This window comes from Hyla sarda, unplaced genomic scaffold, assembly GCF_029499605.1.
Source record: "Hyla sarda isolate aHylSar1 unplaced genomic scaffold, aHylSar1.hap1 scaffold_88, whole genome shotgun sequence".
Lineage (NCBI taxonomy): Eukaryota > Metazoa > Chordata > Amphibia > Anura > Hylidae > Hyla > Hyla sarda.
This window is the reverse complement of record NW_026610908.1, coordinates 192,170-208,687: the sequence shown is the minus strand read 5'-3', so window position 1 is coordinate 208,687 and position 16,518 is coordinate 192,170. Positions and strand designations below refer to the sequence as shown.

At 49.7% G+C, this 16,518-nt stretch overlaps 1 protein-coding gene across 1 annotated transcript in view; it reads left to right on the top strand.

Moving 5' to 3' along the window:
• The window catches only part of LOC130348372 (uncharacterized), a 70,561-nt gene that overhangs the window by 16,884 nt on the left and 37,159 nt on the right, over positions 1 to 16,518 (top strand). The window contains exon 2 of the mRNA XM_056554772.1: positions 9,356 to 9,395. Coding sequence (XP_056410747.1) covers positions 9,356 to 9,395 — 40 coding nt within the window. The remainder of the gene's footprint in view (positions 1 to 9,355; positions 9,396 to 16,518) is intronic.

The window sequence follows — 16,518 nt, the reverse complement described above, 5'->3', positions numbered from 1 at the left end:
CCATACGAATCCGGAAAAAAGCCTTCTAATTGCAATGAAAAAGCGATCAGGAATTGCTATGGGAACCATGGTGAGTTTGTATGTGATTTTGGGGAGGACATAACATTGGATGACATTGCGTCTACCTAACCAAGAGATCAGGGGCAAATCATATTCCTCCAGAATATTTTTGATGTCTGTCAATAATGGAGCAAAGTTAGCATCGTATAAAGAGGCAGTTTGTGCGGTGATATGTACTCCCAGGTATTTAATATGCGTATCTGACATTTAAAATCAGATTGAGAGCGGAGCAGCCGGGATGTTCTAGGGGGCAAGGTAATGTTCAATAGTTCCGACTTCGATACATTCACCTTGAAGTTGGAAACTGCACCGAAGTCGTCAAATAGTTGAACCAGGGGGGGTAGGTCCTCCAGAGGGCTCGCCAATAGGAACAAAAGGTCGTCAGCAAATGCCAGCACTTTCATTTTGGCGCTCGGTGTGTGGAATCCACTGAGACCTGACCACTGGCGCACCCTCTGCAGCAATGTCTCCATCACAAGGATGAACAGAGTCGGGAACAGGGGGCAGCCCTGCCTGGTGCCGTTTTTTATGTGTAAGGGGGGTGAGATGGAGTCATTTACCAGTAGGGAAGCGGAGGGGGGAGAGTATAGGGACATAATTGCAGAAATAAACCAGTCTGGAAACTAAAACTTCCTTAGGGTCGCCTCCATGAATTGCCAATCAACTCTGTCAAAGGCCTTCTCGGCGTCTACTCCAAGAAGAGCCAGAGGCCGTCCAGAGAGCTGTGCCTGAGAGATAGCCTGCAAGAGCTTTTCAGTGTTGGTACGGCTTTCTCTACCTGGTACGAAGCCGGCCTGCTCCTCTCCTATTAGGTGGGGGAGTAATTTTTTGATGCGGAGGGAAAGGAGTTTTGCCCACAGCTTAACCTCTTCAGGACCCATGACGTATGCATACGTCATCACACCCTGGGTCTTAACCCCTTAAGGACATAGGGCGTATCCATACGCCCCCGTTTCCAAGTCCTTAAGGACCGAGGGCGTATGGATACGCCCTGAGCATTTCCGGCCCCCACCGCTAGCCGGAGGGGAGCCGGGGCCGGATGCCTGCTGAAATCGTTCAGCAAGCATCCCGGCATATCGCCCAGGGGGGTCAATTCAGTCCAGCGATCTGCGGCGGATTCCGGGTCAATCAGGTCTCCAGTGACCCGATGACCCGGAATTACTGGCTGATCGGGGCCGTCAGAGACGGCCCCGAACAGCCAGAGCCTGCAGGAGTGAGGTGGCACTGGTGCCACCTCACGATCGCCCTGATTCGTCGGCCGGATTACCGGCCGACCAATCAGGGTGCCTGCTGCGGGTGTCACTCCCACAACCCGTTCCGCCCCTCTTCCGGAGGACGTGAGCGGGTGCGGGAAGACGACCCCGGGTGCTGGGGACCCCGATCCCCGGCGCCCCTGTTGGGATCGGGGCCCCAGGAGCGACGGCGGTGGTGAGGGACTGACCTGCAGTGTGGATCGTTGGAGGTGAGTGACAGCCTCCTGCTGTTGCTTAGCAACAGCTCCCAGCATGCACCAAGGGCATGCTGGGAGCTGTAGTTATGCAACAGCAGGAGGCAGACCACCACAACTCCCAGCATGCCCTTATGGGCATGCTGGGACTTGTAGTTTTGCAACAGCTGGAGGCACATTCTTTCTATGGAAAAGTGTACCTTCAGCTGTTGTGTAACTACAACTCCCAGCTTGCACAATCAGCTAAAGTGCATGCTGGGAGTTGTAGTGGTGCATCTGGTGGTTGCATAACTACAACTCCCAGCATGCCCGTTGGCTGTCGGTGACTGCTGAGAGTTGTAGTTTTGCAACAGCTGAAGGCACACTGAGTTAAGTAGTAAACCAGTGTGTCTCCAGCTGTTGCATAACTACAATCCCCAGCATCCCCAGCCAATGTAGTATGCCCCCGGCTGTTGCATAACTACAAGACAATTTAGCCAAACAACAAAAACGGCAAAACAATATGTGCCGTATGTAGGTCCCGGGGGTACCAATAAATAGCCAAAAACAAAGAGACCCACAATACTAATATTATTTCAAAAAGTATAACAATCTTTATTAGACAATAAAAAACAGTTTTTAAAAAATTAGAAAAAGGCAAAGGATGACCTTACACAGGAGACAACAGGTGCCAGTGGGCCTGGTATGGGTAATGTGAGTATTCAATCAAGAGTATACATAATATAAGGCTAGCGTAGCTGCATGTTTACAATATCGTAACAATAGGTATAATATCTAACATACATTGAGGTAACAATGCTTCCTATGTTACCTCAATGTATGTTAGATATTATACCTATTGTTACGATATTGTAAACATGCAGCTACGCTAGCCTTATATTATGTATACTCTTGATTGAATACCCACATTACCCATACCAGGCCCACTGGCACCTGTTGTCTCCTGTGTAAGGTCATCCTTTGCCTTTTTCTAATTTTTTAAAAACAGTTTTTTATTGTCTAATAAAGATTGTTATACTTTTTGAAATAATATTAGTATTGTGGGTCTCTTTGTTTTTGGCTATTTATAACTACAAGACCCAGCATGCCCTTCCGCTGTCCGTACATGCTGGGGGTTGTAGCTTTTGCAACAGCTGAAGGCACACTGGTTGCAAAACACTGAGTTTGTTACCAAACTCGGTGTTTCACAACCTGTGTGTCTCCAGCTGTTGCAAAACTACAACTCCCAGCATGCACTGATAGACCGTACATGCTGGGAGTTGTAGTTTTGCAACAGCTGGATGTCCCCCCCCCCAATATGAACGTACGGGGTACACTCACATGGGCGGAGGATTACAGTAAGTATCCGGCTGCAAGTTTGAGCTGCAGCAAATTTTCTGCCGCTGCTCAAACTGCCAGCGAGAAACTACTGTGAACCCCCCGCCCGTGCGACTGTACCCTAAATCACTACACTACACTAACACAAAATAAAATAAAAAGTAAAAAACACTACATATACACATACCCCTACACAGCCCCCCTCCCCAATAAAAATGAAAAACGTCTGGTACGTCACTGTTTCCAAAACGGAGCCTCCAGCGGTTGCAAAACTACAACTCCCAGCATGCACTGATAGACCGTACATGCTGGGAGTTGTAGTTTTGCAACAGCTGGATGTTCCCCCCCCCCCCCCCAATATGAACGTACGGGGTACACTCACATGGGCGGAGGATTACAGTAAGTATCCGGCTGCAAGTTTGAGCTGCAGCAAATTTTCTGCCGCTGCTCAAACTGCCAGCGAGAAACTACTGTGAACCCCCGCCCATGTGACTGTACCCTAAAAACACTACACTAACACACAATAAAATAAAAAGTAAAAAACACTACATATACACATACCCCTACACAGCCCCCCTCCCCTCCCCAATAAAAATGAAAAACGTCTGGTACGCCACTGTTTCCAGAACGGAGCCTCCAGCTGTTGCAAAACAACTACTCCCAGTATTGCCAGATAGCCACTGACTGTCCAGGCATGCTGGGAGTTTTACAACAGCTGGAGGCACCCTGTTTGGGAATCACTGGCGTAGAATTCCCCTATGTCCACCCCTATGCAATCCCTAATTTAGGCCTCAAATGCGCATGGCGCTCTCACTTTGGAGCCCTGTCGTATTTCAAGGCAACAGTTTAGGGACACATATGGGGTATCGCCGTACTCGGGAGAAATTGGGCTTCAAATTTTGGGGGATATTTTCTGCTATTACCCTTTTTAAAAATGTTAAATATTTGGGAAAACAAGCATTCCCTTACGTCCTAAACAGCAGCACAAGTGGTGAAGTGGGGTGTTCTGCCCCTGTGAAGCTGGCAGGACGGTGGGATTTTTAATTCCGCCCAAGCAATTTAAATTAATTAGCCCCCCCCATAAAAGGCCTCCTCCCCTAGGCCATCTTGCTTTTTTTCTGTCCTGTGTAAGGACAGCAGGACGGTGCAGGCTCCTTTGGAGCCTGCCTGGATGTCTCCCCTGTATTGGGGAGATATTTTTGGGGCGCAGTACCTTTTTCAACTGCCCCCTGTTTTTTTCTTTTTATATTATCTGGGCCTCCGGCCTGGTTTATCTTAAAACTATTTGTTTTGACTATTTTATGTTGCTATAGGGATCCGGTGATCCCTCATAGCATTAGGGATGCCGCCGCAGGTTTTTTCTTACCCGCCTGGCGTCCCACGTGTCCCGGCGCACGCTCGCCTCCATTACACTGTGCGAGCCGTGGACCGGAAGTACGTCATCTGACGACTTCCGGTCCCGGCCTCACTTTCTTCAGCGCTTTGCGCTGCCTTTTAAGTTTTATATTTAGGTGAAAATTCAGGCGTGAGCCCTTTCCTAGTTAGGGAAGGGCTCAGTGGATAATTTTTATTAAAATTCCCTTCCGGGTGTTTCAGCCTATTGCAGGCTGGTCTTTCTCTGAAGGGGGCAGGGCTTCCGGGCCCCTTCCCATATAAAGACAGCTGAGACCTTCATTCAGTCTCTGCTGCCATCATAGCTAGTCCTATTTACAAGCCTAGCATTAGTGGTTAGAGCTCCTATCTGCATTATAGGTATCTCTCCCTCTCTATTTGGCGTTAGGGCGATAATAATTTTATTTATTATCCCTAACTTATTTTCTTTCTTTCCAGAGTCATGTCTACTCCTTCCTCTAGTGACCCACACTCTGGTGGTCGTAAGGCTAGCGCCAAAAAAACGCCATCTAACTTGCGCCAATTGCGGCACTCCGCTTCCGGACGCTTACGAATATAACAGGTGTCCCGGTTGCCGTCCACCCTCTAATCCAGCTGAACCTACTGTCCAGGACATGTTCATCTGGATGAAGGAGTTTATGGGAAATTCCATATCTGAAATTAAGAGTGCTCTTGTTCCCAAAAGAGCTAGAACTGAATCCACTCCTCCTTCTGTGGCGGAAGAATCCGTTATGTCGGTCGATGTATTGGACCAGAGGTCATCTGTACAGTCTGAACAGCCTGTTGAGGTGAAGATGTTTCCGCCTCTTTTCCCTGCGGAAAAGACGCAGAGATTACTTAGGTCCATCCGGTCAAGGGACCAGGATGTTGACCAAGGGGAAGCCTCTGCATCCACCTCTAGAGAACCTTGGGTTTTCAAGGTGAATGATGCACGCAAAAAGATGATGAAGGCTGAGTGGAAGCACCCAGATAAACCTGCGCTTGTCACTCGTACCTTCAAATTGATGTACCCTCTCTCGGACGCGGAATCTGATTCCTGGATGCCACCTCCTAAGGTTGATATGGCAGTAAATAAACTGTCCAAGAGAGTCTTGGTTCCCGCGGATGATGGAAGCAACCTCCAGGACCCGCTTGATAGGAAGGTGGATTCCCTTCTCAGACGGACATATTCGGCAGCATCAGCGTCTGCCTCTGTGGCTATTGCCTCTGGAGAAGTGTCTGACTTCGTGAAGGAGCGTGTGGAGCGCATACAGACTGAGATTGACAACAATGTCCCCAGGGAAGACATCTTGGACAGCTTCAAGACACTCCTCCTTGGTATAGACTTCCTCTGCGAGGCCTCCCAGCAAAACCTTAAGCTAGCTGCCAAGTCCATGGCACTCGCTTCTGCTAGCAGACGTCCCTTGTGGTTACGCCCTTGGGTAGCGGACAACACCTCCAAGTTTAACTTGTGTGGGATGCCTTTCGAGCCTACTTGGCTATTTGGTTCTGAGCTGGATCGCATAATGGAAGGTTATGCTGACAAAAAAGGCAGGTGCCTTCCTGTTCAGGCCTTTCGGGGTAAAGGTAGAGCAAGAGGGGGGAAGTCCCAGGGCCCTCCTAGATCCCAGAGACGTCAGTCCTTTCAAAAACGTGGTGGAGGTCGCGGCCGCGGTAAAGACCGGAAGGCCGAGCTATGACTCTCCACTGACATCCACCAACGTTTTCCCTCTCCCTTCCCCTCAAGTGTTTGTTGCAGAGAATCTATCTGCCCATCCTCCTCCAGTAGGAGGACGTTTAAGTTTATTCCTTACAACCTGGATGCAAGAAATCCAGGATCCCTGGGTTCTGAAGGTTATTCAGTCGGGGTACAGGATAGAATTTACCTCCCCTCCCCCAAGGAAGTTTGTCTTAACAAAGTTACTTCCTCAGCTAAAACAGGCTGTCATAGAAACCTCAGTTCTCCAATACTTGGAAAAGCAAGCTTTGGAAGAAGTTCCCCCAGATCAAAGAGGATCTGGCGTCTACTCCCCAATATTTTTGGTTCCCAAACCAAATGGCGACTGGCGCATGATAATAGACCTGCGCTACCTAAACCGATTTATAAGGAAAAGGCGGTTCAGAATGGAAACCATTCGCTCGGTGGTCAGTATCCTGAACCCACAAGATCTCATGGTCACTATAGACTTGAAGGATGCATACCTTCATGTCCCTATATTTCCTGCCCACAGGAAGTTCTTAAGAATCGCCATCACCATAAAAGGTATGGTAAGGCATTTCCAATTTGCTGTTCTACCGTTCGGCATTACCTCCGCTCCCCACACCTTCACAAAGGTGGTGGCTCCAGTTGTCTCTGCTCTAAGACTAAAAGGCCTAGAGATTGTTCCTTATCTAGACGACTGGCTTTTAAAAGCCGCAACTCTAGACATTCTTCAAGCTCATCTTCAACTGACCCTGGATTTTCTTCAACACCTAGGGTGGCTCATAAATTGGGAAAAATCCGAGATCATTCCATCTACCTCAAGAAGGTTCCTGGGGTTTGTCCTAGACTCCTCTCGGATGACGCTGTCTCTCACCCCAGAAAGGAGAGAGCGCGTCATAAGAGCCGCAGAGTTTTTGTCGGTACCTCGCAGAGTGCCCATCAGAACTCTAATGAAGATGTTGGGCCACATGTCAGCGTCTGCAGAAGCAGTCCCCTGGGCCCTGTGGCACCTCCGACCTCTCCAAGATCAGGTCTTGACTGCCTGGAATTGCAACCCCAGTGGGTTGGACAAAAAATGCACCCTGTCGTCCGAAGTCCGTGCCGCTCTCAGGTGGTGGACAAACCTGACAGATGGGAAGTCCTTGATTCAACCTCTGTGGATCACTCTGACCACGGACGCCTCCCTTCTAGGGTGGGGAGCCCATCTGGACGACCATCCGGTTCAGGGTACCTGGACCCCTCAGGAAAGGTTACTCTCATCCAACATGAGAGAACTGAGAGCAGTTCGTCTTGCGCTCCTCCACTTTGCTCCCCATATCTTAGGGAAAGCAATAAGAGTCCGTGTCACGATGCCGGCTGGCAGGTAGTGGATCCTCTGTGCCAGAGAGGGATTGGCGTGGACCGTGCTAGTGGACCGGTTCTAAGCCACTACTGGTTTTCACCAGAGCCCGCCGCAAAGCGGGATGGTCTTGCTGCGGCGGTAGTGACCAGGTCGTATCCACTAGCAACGGCTCACCTCTCTGGCTGCTGAAGATAGGCGCGGTACAAGGGAGTAGGCAAAAGCAAGGTCGGACGTAGCAGAAGGTCGGGGCAGGCAGCAAGGATCGTAGTCAGGGGCAACGGCAGAAGGTCTGGAAACACAGGCAAGGAACACACAAGGAACGCTTTCACTGGCACTAAGGCAACAAGATCCGGCGAGGGAGTGAAGGGGAAGTGAGGTGATATAGGGAAGTGCACAGGTGTAAACACTAATTGGAACCACTGCGCCAATCAGCGGCGCAGTGGCCCTTTAAATCGCAGAGACCCGGCGCGCGCGCGCCCTAGGGAGCGGGGCCGCGCGCGCCGGGACAGAACAGACGGAGAGCGAGTCAGGTAGGGGAGCCGGGGTGCGCATCGCGAGCGGGCGCTACCCGCATCGCGAATCGCATCCCGGCTGGCAGCGGAATCGCAGCGCCCCGGGTCAGAGGACGTGACCGGAGCGCTGCCGCGGGGAGAGTGAAGCGAGCGCTCCGGGGAGGAGCGGGGACCCGGAGCGCTCGGCGTAACAGTACCCCCCCCCTTGGGTCTCCCCCTCTTCTTAGAGCCTGAGAACCTGAGGAGCAGACTTTTGTCTAGGATGTTGTCCTCAGGTTCCCAGGATCTCTCTTCAGGACCACAACCCTCCCAGTCCACTAAAAAAAAATTTCTCCCTCTGACCTTTTTGGCAGCTAAAATTTCTTTGACCGAGAAGATGTCCGAGGAGCCGGAAACAGGAGTGGGAGGAACAGACTTGGGAGAAAAACGGTTGAGGATGAGTGGTTTGAGAAGAGAGACATGAAAGGCATTAGGGATACGAAGAGAGGGAGGAAGAAGAAGTTTATAAGAGACAGGATTAATTTGACACAAAATTTTGAAAGGACCAAGATAGCGTGGTCCCAACTTGTAGCTAGGGACACGGAAGCGGACATATTTAGCGGAGAGCCATACCTTGTCTCCAGGGGAAAAAACGGGGGGAGCTCTTCTTTTCTTATCCGCGAACTTCTTCATGCGTGATGAAGCCTGTAAGAGAGAATTTTGGGTCTCTCTCCATATGATGGAAAGGTCACGAGAAATTTCATCCACAGCGGGCAGACCAGAGGGCAAGGGAGTAGGGAGGGGGGGAAGAGGGTGACGGCCGTACACCACGAAAAATGGGGATTTGGAGGAAGACTCAGAGACCCTGAAGTTATACGAGAATTCGGCCCATGGGAGGAGATCTGCCCAGTCATCCTGGCGGGAGGAAACAAAATGTCGCAAATAATCACCCAAGATCTGGTTAATCCTTTCTACTTGTCCATTGGACTGGGGATGATATGCAGAAGAAAAATTTAATTTAATCTTGAGTTGTTTACAGAGAGCCCTCCAGAATTTAGACACGAATTGGACGCCTCTATCCGAGACAATCTGCGTAGGCAATCCGTGAAGACGAAAAATGTGTACAAAAAATTGTTTAGCCAACTGAGGCGCAGAAGGAAGACCAGGAAGAGGGATGAAATGTGCCATTTTGGAGAATCGATCAACGACCACCCAAATAACAGTGTTGCCACGGGAAGGGGGTAAATCAGTAATAAAATCCATACCAATCAGAGACCAAGGCTGTTCGGGGACAGGCAGAGGATGAAGAAAACCAGCGGGCTTCTGGCGAGGAGTCTTATCCCGGGCACAGATAGTGCAGGCTCGCACAAAGTCCACAACATCCGTCTCCAGAGTCGGCCACCAATAGAAGCGGGAGATGAGTTGCACAGATTTCTTGATACCCGCATGACCTGCGAGATGGGAGGAGTGACCCCATTTGAGGATTCCGAGGCGTTGGCGAGGAGAAACAAAGGTCTTTCCTGGAGGAGTCTGCCTGATGGAGGCAGGAGAAGTGGAGATCAGGCAGTCAGGTGGAATGATGTGTTGCGGAGAGAGTTCAACTTCTGAGGCATCCGAGGAACGAGAGAGAGCATCGGCCCTAATGTTCTTATCAGCAGGACGAAAGTGAATCTCAAAATTAAATCGGGCAAAGAACAGAGACCACCGGGCCTGGCGAGGATTCAGCCGTTGGGCAGACTGGAGGTAGGAGAGGTTCTTGTGGTCGGTGTAGATAATAACAGGAGAACTTGATCCCTCCAGCAGATGCCTCCATTCCTCAAGTGCTAATTTAATGGCTAGAAGCTCTCGATCCCCGATGGAGTAGTTCCTCTCCGCTGGAGAGAAGGTCCTAGAGAAAAAACCACAAGTGACAGCATGCCCGGAAGAATTTTTTTGTAGAAGAACAGCTCCAGCTCCCACTGAGGAGGCATCAACCTCCAATAGGAAGGGTTTGGAAGGGTCAGGTCTGGAGAGGACGGGAGCCGAAGAAAAGGCAGACTTGAGTCGTTTAAAGGCGTCTTCTGCTTGAGGAGGCCAGGACTTGGGATCAGCATTTTTTTTGGTTAAAGCCACGATAGGAGCCACAATGGTAGAAAAATGTGGAATAAATTGCCTGTAATAATTGGCGAACCCCAAAAAGCGTTGGATAGCACGGAGTCCGGAGGGGCGTGGCCAATCTAAGACGGCAGAGAGTTTGTCTGGATCCATCTGTAGTCCCTGGCCAGAGACCAAATATCCTAGAAAAGGAAGAGATTGGCATTCAAACAGACATTTCTCAATTTTGGCATAGAGTTGGTTGTCACGAAGTCTCTGAAGAACCATACGGACATGCTGGCGGTGTTCTTCTAGATTGGCAGAAAAAATTAGGATATCGTCCAGATATACAACAACACAGGAGTATAACAGATCACGAAAAATTTCATTGACAAAGTCTTGGAAGACGGCAGGGGCGTTGCACAGTCCAAAGGGCATGACCAGATACTCAAAGTGTCCATCTCTGGTGTTAAATGCCGTTTTCCACTCGTCCCCCTCTCTGATGCGGATGAGGTTATAGGCGCCTCTTAAGTCCAATTTAGTGAAGATGTGGGCACCTTGGAGGCGATCAAAGAGTTCAGAGATGAGGGGTAAGGGGTAGCGGTTCTTAACCGTGATTTTATTAAGACCGCGGTAGTCAATGCAAGGACGTAGGGAGCCATCCTTTTTGGACACAAAGAAAAATCCGGCTCCGGCAGGAGAGGAGGATTTACGGATAAAGCCCTTTTTTAGATTCTCCTGGACGTATTCGGACATGGCAAGAGTCTCTGGGGCAGAGAGAGGATAAATTCTGCCCCGGGGTGGAGTAGTGCCCGGGAGGAGGTCGATAGGGCAATCATAAGGCCTGTGAGGAGGTAGAGTCTCAGCTTGTTTTTTGCAGAAAACATCCGCGAAGTCCATATAGGCCTTAGGGAGACCGGTTACTGGAGGAACCACAGAGTTACGGCAAGGGTTACTGGGAACCGGTTTTAGACAGTTCTTGGAACAAGAGGACCCCCAACTCTTGATCTCCCCAGTGGACCAATCCAGGGTAGGGGAATGAAGTTGAAGCCAGGGAAGTCCAAGGAGAATTTCCGAGGTGCAATTGGGAAGGACCAAAAGTTCAATCCTCTCATGATGAGATCCGATGCTCATAAGAAGGGGCTCCGTGCGGAAACGTATGGTACAGTCCAATCTTTCATTATTTACACAATTGATGTAGAGGGGTCTGGCGAGACTGGTCACCGGGATGTTGAACCTGTTGACGAGAGAGGCCAAAATAAAATTTCCTGCAGATCCAGAGTCCAAGAAAGCCACTGTAGAGAAGGAGAAGGCAGAGGCAGACATCCGCACAGGCACAGTAAGACGTGGAGAAGCTGAGTAGACATCAAGGACTGTCTCACCTTTGTGCGGAGTCAGCGTACGTCTTTCCAGGCGGGGAGGACGGATAGGACAATCTCTCAGGAAGTGTTCGGTACTAGCACAGTACAGGCAGAGGTTCTCCATACGGCGTCGTGTCCTCTCTTGAGGTGTCAGGCGAGACCGGTCGACCTGCATAGCCTCCACGGCGGGAGGCACAGGAACAGATTGCAGGGGACCAGAGGAGAGAGGAGCCGAGGAGAAGAAACGCCTCGTGCGAAAAGAGTCCATATCTTGGCGGAGTTCCTGACGCCTTTCGGAAAAACGCATGTCAATGCGAGTGGCTAGGTGAATAAGTTCATGTAGATTAGCAGGAATTTCTCGTGCGGCCAGAACATCTTTAATGTTGCTGGATAGGCCTTTTTTGAAGGTCGCGCAGAGGGCCTCATTATTCCAGGACAATTCTGAAGCAAGAGTACGGAATTGTACGGCATACTCGCCAAGGGAAGAATTACCCTGGACCAGGTTCAACAGGGCAGTCTCAGCAGAAGAGGCTCGGGCAGGTTCCTCAAAGACACTTCGGATTTCCGAGAAGAAGGAGTGTACAGAGGCAGTGACGGGGTCATTGCGGTCCCAGAGCGGTGTGGCCCATGACAGGGCTTTTCCGGACAGAAGGCTGACTACGAAAGCCACCTTAGACCTTTCAGTGGGAAACAGGTCCGACATCATCTCCAGATGCAGGGAACATTGGGAAAGAAAGCCACGGCAAAACTTAGAGTCCCCATCAAATTTATCCGGCAAGGATAAGCGTATCCCAGGAGCGGCCACTCGCTGCGGAGGAGGTGCAGGAGCTGGCGGAGGAGATGACTGCTGAAGCTGTGGTAGTAACTGTTGTAGCATAACGGTCAGTTGAGACAGCTGTTGGCCTTGTTGCGCTATCTGTTGTGACTGCTGGGCGACCACCGTGGTGAGGTCAGCGACAACTGGCAGAGGAACTTCAGCGGGATCCATGGCCGGATCTACTGTCACGATGCCGGCTGGCAGGTAGTGGATCCTCTGTGCCAGAGAGGGATTGGCGTGGACCGTGCTAGTGGACCGGTTCTAAGCCACTACTGGTTTTCACCAGAGCCCGCCGCAAAGCGGGATGGTCTTGCTGCGGCGGTAGTGACCAGGTCGTATCCACTAGCAACGGCTCACCTCTCTGGCTGCTGAAGATAGGCGCGGTACAAGGGAGTAGGCAAAAGCAAGGTCGGACGTAGCAGAAGGTCGGGGCAGGCAGCAAGGATCCTAGTCAGGGGCAACGGCAGAAGGTCTGGAAACACAGGCAAGGAACACACAAGGAACGCTTTCACTGGCACTAAGGCAACAAGATCCGGCGAGGGAGTGAAGGGGAAGTGAGGTGATATAGGGAAGTGCACAGGTGTAAACACTAATTGGAACCACTGCGCCAATCAGCGGCGCAGTGGCCCTTTAAATCGCAGAGACCCGGCGCGCGCGCGCCCTAGGGAGCGGGGCCGCGCGCGCCGGGACAGAACAGACGGAGAGCGAGTCAGGTAGGGGAGCCGGGGTGCGCATCGCGAGCGGGCGCTACCCGCATCGCGAATCGCATCCCGGCTGGCAGCGGAATCGCAGCGCCCCGGGTCAGAGGACGTGACCGGAGCGCTGCCGCGGGGAGAGTGAAGCGAGCGCTCCGGGGAGGAGCGGGGACCCGGAGCGCTCGGCGTAACAGTCCGGTCAGACAACACCACTGTAGTGGCTTATATCAACAGACAGGGTGGCACAAAGTCCCAAGTGCTCCTCAGGGAGACCGGACTTATTCTATCGTGGGCAGAGCTCAACCTATCCCACCTTGTTGCAGTCCACATCAAGGGGGATCTCAACGTAGTGGCAGATCGTCTAAGTCGCAGGCTTGCAGTCCAGGGAGAATGGTCTCTCAACGAGAAGATCTTCAGGAGGATAACCCTGAAGTGGGGTACACCAGAAATAGACCTCATGGCAACCCGGCTGAATGCCAAAGTGAGCAAGTTTTGTTCCCTTTACAAGGAGGACAATCCGGTGGCGATAGACGCTCTGTCCATCCCATGGAGGTTCAGGCTGGCCTACATATTCCCTCCACTTTCCATGATACCCAGGGTATTGATGAAAGTCAGGCAAGACCAGACCTCAGTGATTGCCATCATCCCATTCTGGCCGAAGAGGTCTTGGTTCACCCAACTCATGAGGATGAGTCAGGGGTGTTATTGGAGGCTTCCCCACGTGCAGAACCTTGTGTCTCACAACACAGGCTCCTGCCTAGATCTGAGGAGACTCAATCTGACAGCCTGGAGATTGACAGGACCCTACTAAGGAGTGGGCTTCCTGCAGAGGTCTTGAGAACTATTGCACACTCTAGAGCAGAGTCTACAAACAAGGTTTACTCCAGGATAAAGAAGATTTTCCTTCAATGGTGTGCAACGAAAGAGGTAGTTACCTCAGATCCTCCTCTTTCTGCAATACTGCGTTTTCTCCAGGATGGCCTTGACAAGAGTCTTAGCCCATCCACCTTAAAGGTTCAGGTCGCAGCACTCTCTGCCTTCCTAGGCAGGTCTCTATCACAAGAATCCCTAGTTAGAAGATTCCTCAAAGGGGCTGAAAGACTTAAACCTACAGTTCTCAGACCTATTCCCAGTTGGGATTTAACCACTGTTCTCAGGGGGTTATGCTCTCCCCCCTTTGAACCTCTGGAAGAAGTAGACTTTAGGTATTTATCCCTTAAAGTCACTTTTTTATTGGCCATAACCTCAGCCAAGAGAGTGGGTGAGCTTCAGGCCCTTTCGGCTTTCGAGCCTTATACTGTTTTTCTACAGGACAGAGTCCTGTTGAGGTTTTTACCTACCTTCCTTCCTAAGGTTCCGACTTTCTCCAATACCAACCAGGTTATTTCTCTTCCAGTTCTACTGCCTAATCCATCCTCTCCTGAAGAAGCGGTTGACCACACTCTGGACATCTCTAGAGCTCTCAGAGTCTATATCTCAAGAACTGGAGAATTCAGGAAGTCGGAACACCTCCTTGTTTCTTTTTCTGGAAAGAACAAGGGCTTGAAAGCCTCTAAACCTACCCTAAGTAGGTGGATTAAGGAGGCAATCCGAGAGACCTTCATAGTCCAGGAGCTAACTCCTCCTGCCTTTGTCACTGCCCATTCCACTAGGGCAGTCTCTACTTCCTTTGCTGAGAAAAGGTCTGTTCCTCTGGAACAGATTTGTGCTGCTGCTTCTTGGAGCACCCACAATACTTTTTTGAGTCATTACAGGGTTAATGCCAAACGATCGGAAGAGTTGGCCTTTGGGCAGTCAATCCTAAGTGCCACTCTGCCGTAGTCCCTCCCTATTTGTGTTGTTACTCGCTAAGTCCCCACTTGTGCTGCTGGTTAGGACGTAAGGGAAGCGTTAATTTTTAACGTAAATTTGTTTTCCCTTAGTCCTAACAGCAGCACACAAATTTCCCACCCTAAACTTTTTTGTTACTTGTTATTAAGCGAGATGGCCTAGGGGAGGAGGCCTTTTATGGGGGGGGGGGGGGGCTAATTAATTTAAATTGCTTGGGCGGAATTAAAAATTCCACCGTCCTGCCAGCTTCACAGGGGCAGAACACCCCACTTCACCACTTGTGCTGCTGTTAGGACTAAGGGAAAACAAATTTACGTTGAAAATTAACGCTTTTAGGTAAAAAAAAAATTATTTTTTTTACATATACAAAAGTCATGAAACACCTGTGGGGTATAAAGGTTCACTTAACCCCTTGTTACGTTCCCCGAGGGGTCTAGTTTCCAAAATGGTATGCCATGTGTTTTTCTTTGCTGTCCTGGCACCATAGGGGCTTCCTAAATGCGGCATGCCCCCAGAGTAAAATTTGCTTTCAAAAAGCCAAATGTGACTCCTTCTCTTCTGAGACCTGTAGTGCGCCAGCAGAGCAATTTTCACGCCCATATGGGGTGTTTTCTGAATCGGGAGAAATTGTGATTCAAATTTTGGGGGGTATTTTCTGCTATTACACTTTTTAAAAATGTAATATTTTTGGGAAACTAAGCATTTTAGGTAAAAAAAAAATTTTTTTTTACATATGCAAAAGTCGTGAAAAACCTGTGGGGTATTAAGGTTCACTTAACCCCTTGTTACGTTCCCCGAGGAGTCTAGTTTTCAAAATGGTATGCCATGTGTGTTTTTTTGCTGTCCTGGCACCATAGGGGCTTCCTAAAGGTGACATGCCCCCCAAAAACCATTTGTCGCTCCTTCCCTTCTGAGCCCTCTACTGCGCCCGCCGAACAATTAACATAGACATATGAGGTATGTGCTTACTCGAGAGAAATTGGGTTTCAAATACAAGTAAAAATTTTCTCCTTTTTACCCCTTGCAAAAATTCAAAAATTGGGTCTACAAGAACATGCGAGTGTAAAAAATGAAGATTTTGAATTTTCTCCTTCACTTTGCTGCTATTCCTGTGAAACACCTAAAGGGTTAATACACTTACTGAATGTCATTTTGATTACTTTGGGGGGTGTAGTTTTTATAATGGGGTCTTTTATGGGGTATTTCTAATATGAAGACCCTTCAAATCCACTTCAAAACTGAACTGGTCCATGAAAAATAGCGAGTTTGAAAATTTTGTGAAAAATTTCCAAATTGCTGCTGAACTTTGAAGCCCTCTGGTGTCTTCCAAAAGTAAAAACTCATAAATTTTATGATGCAAACATAAAGTAGACATATTGTATATGTGAATCCCAAAAAAAAATATTTTGAATATCCATTTTCCTTACAAGCAGAGAGCTTCAAAGTTAGAAAAATGCAAAATTTTCATTTTTTTCATCAAATTTGGGGATTTTTCACCAAGAAAGGATGGAAGTTACAATAAAATTTTACCACTAAGTTAAAGTAGAATATGTCACGAAAAAACAATCTCGGAATCAGAATGATAACTAAAAGCATTCCAGAGTTATTAATGTTTAAAGTAACAGTGGTCAGAATTGCAAAAAACGCTCCGGTCCTTAAGGTGAAAAAGGGCTCGGTCCTTAAGGGGTTAAGGACCCATGACGTATGCATACGTCATGTCTTTTCCTGGTCTCCGCTGCTCACCCGGCGGAGATCGGAAGCGGATCCCTGCTGAAATCCTTCAGCAGGGATCCAGGGCAAACGCCGAGGGGGGCCATGTAGGTTTGCGATTAGCCCTTGGGATTAGCCCTTGCGATTTGCGGTGATACCGGGCTGATCAGGTCTCTGGGACCCGACCGCCCGGTAATTTCGCATGATCCCGGCTGTCACAGACAGCCAGGACCATGCTGAAGCCTAGGAGCGAGGTGGCAAGCCTGCCACCTCCTCCGATCCCCTGCAATTCTTCGGTTAGT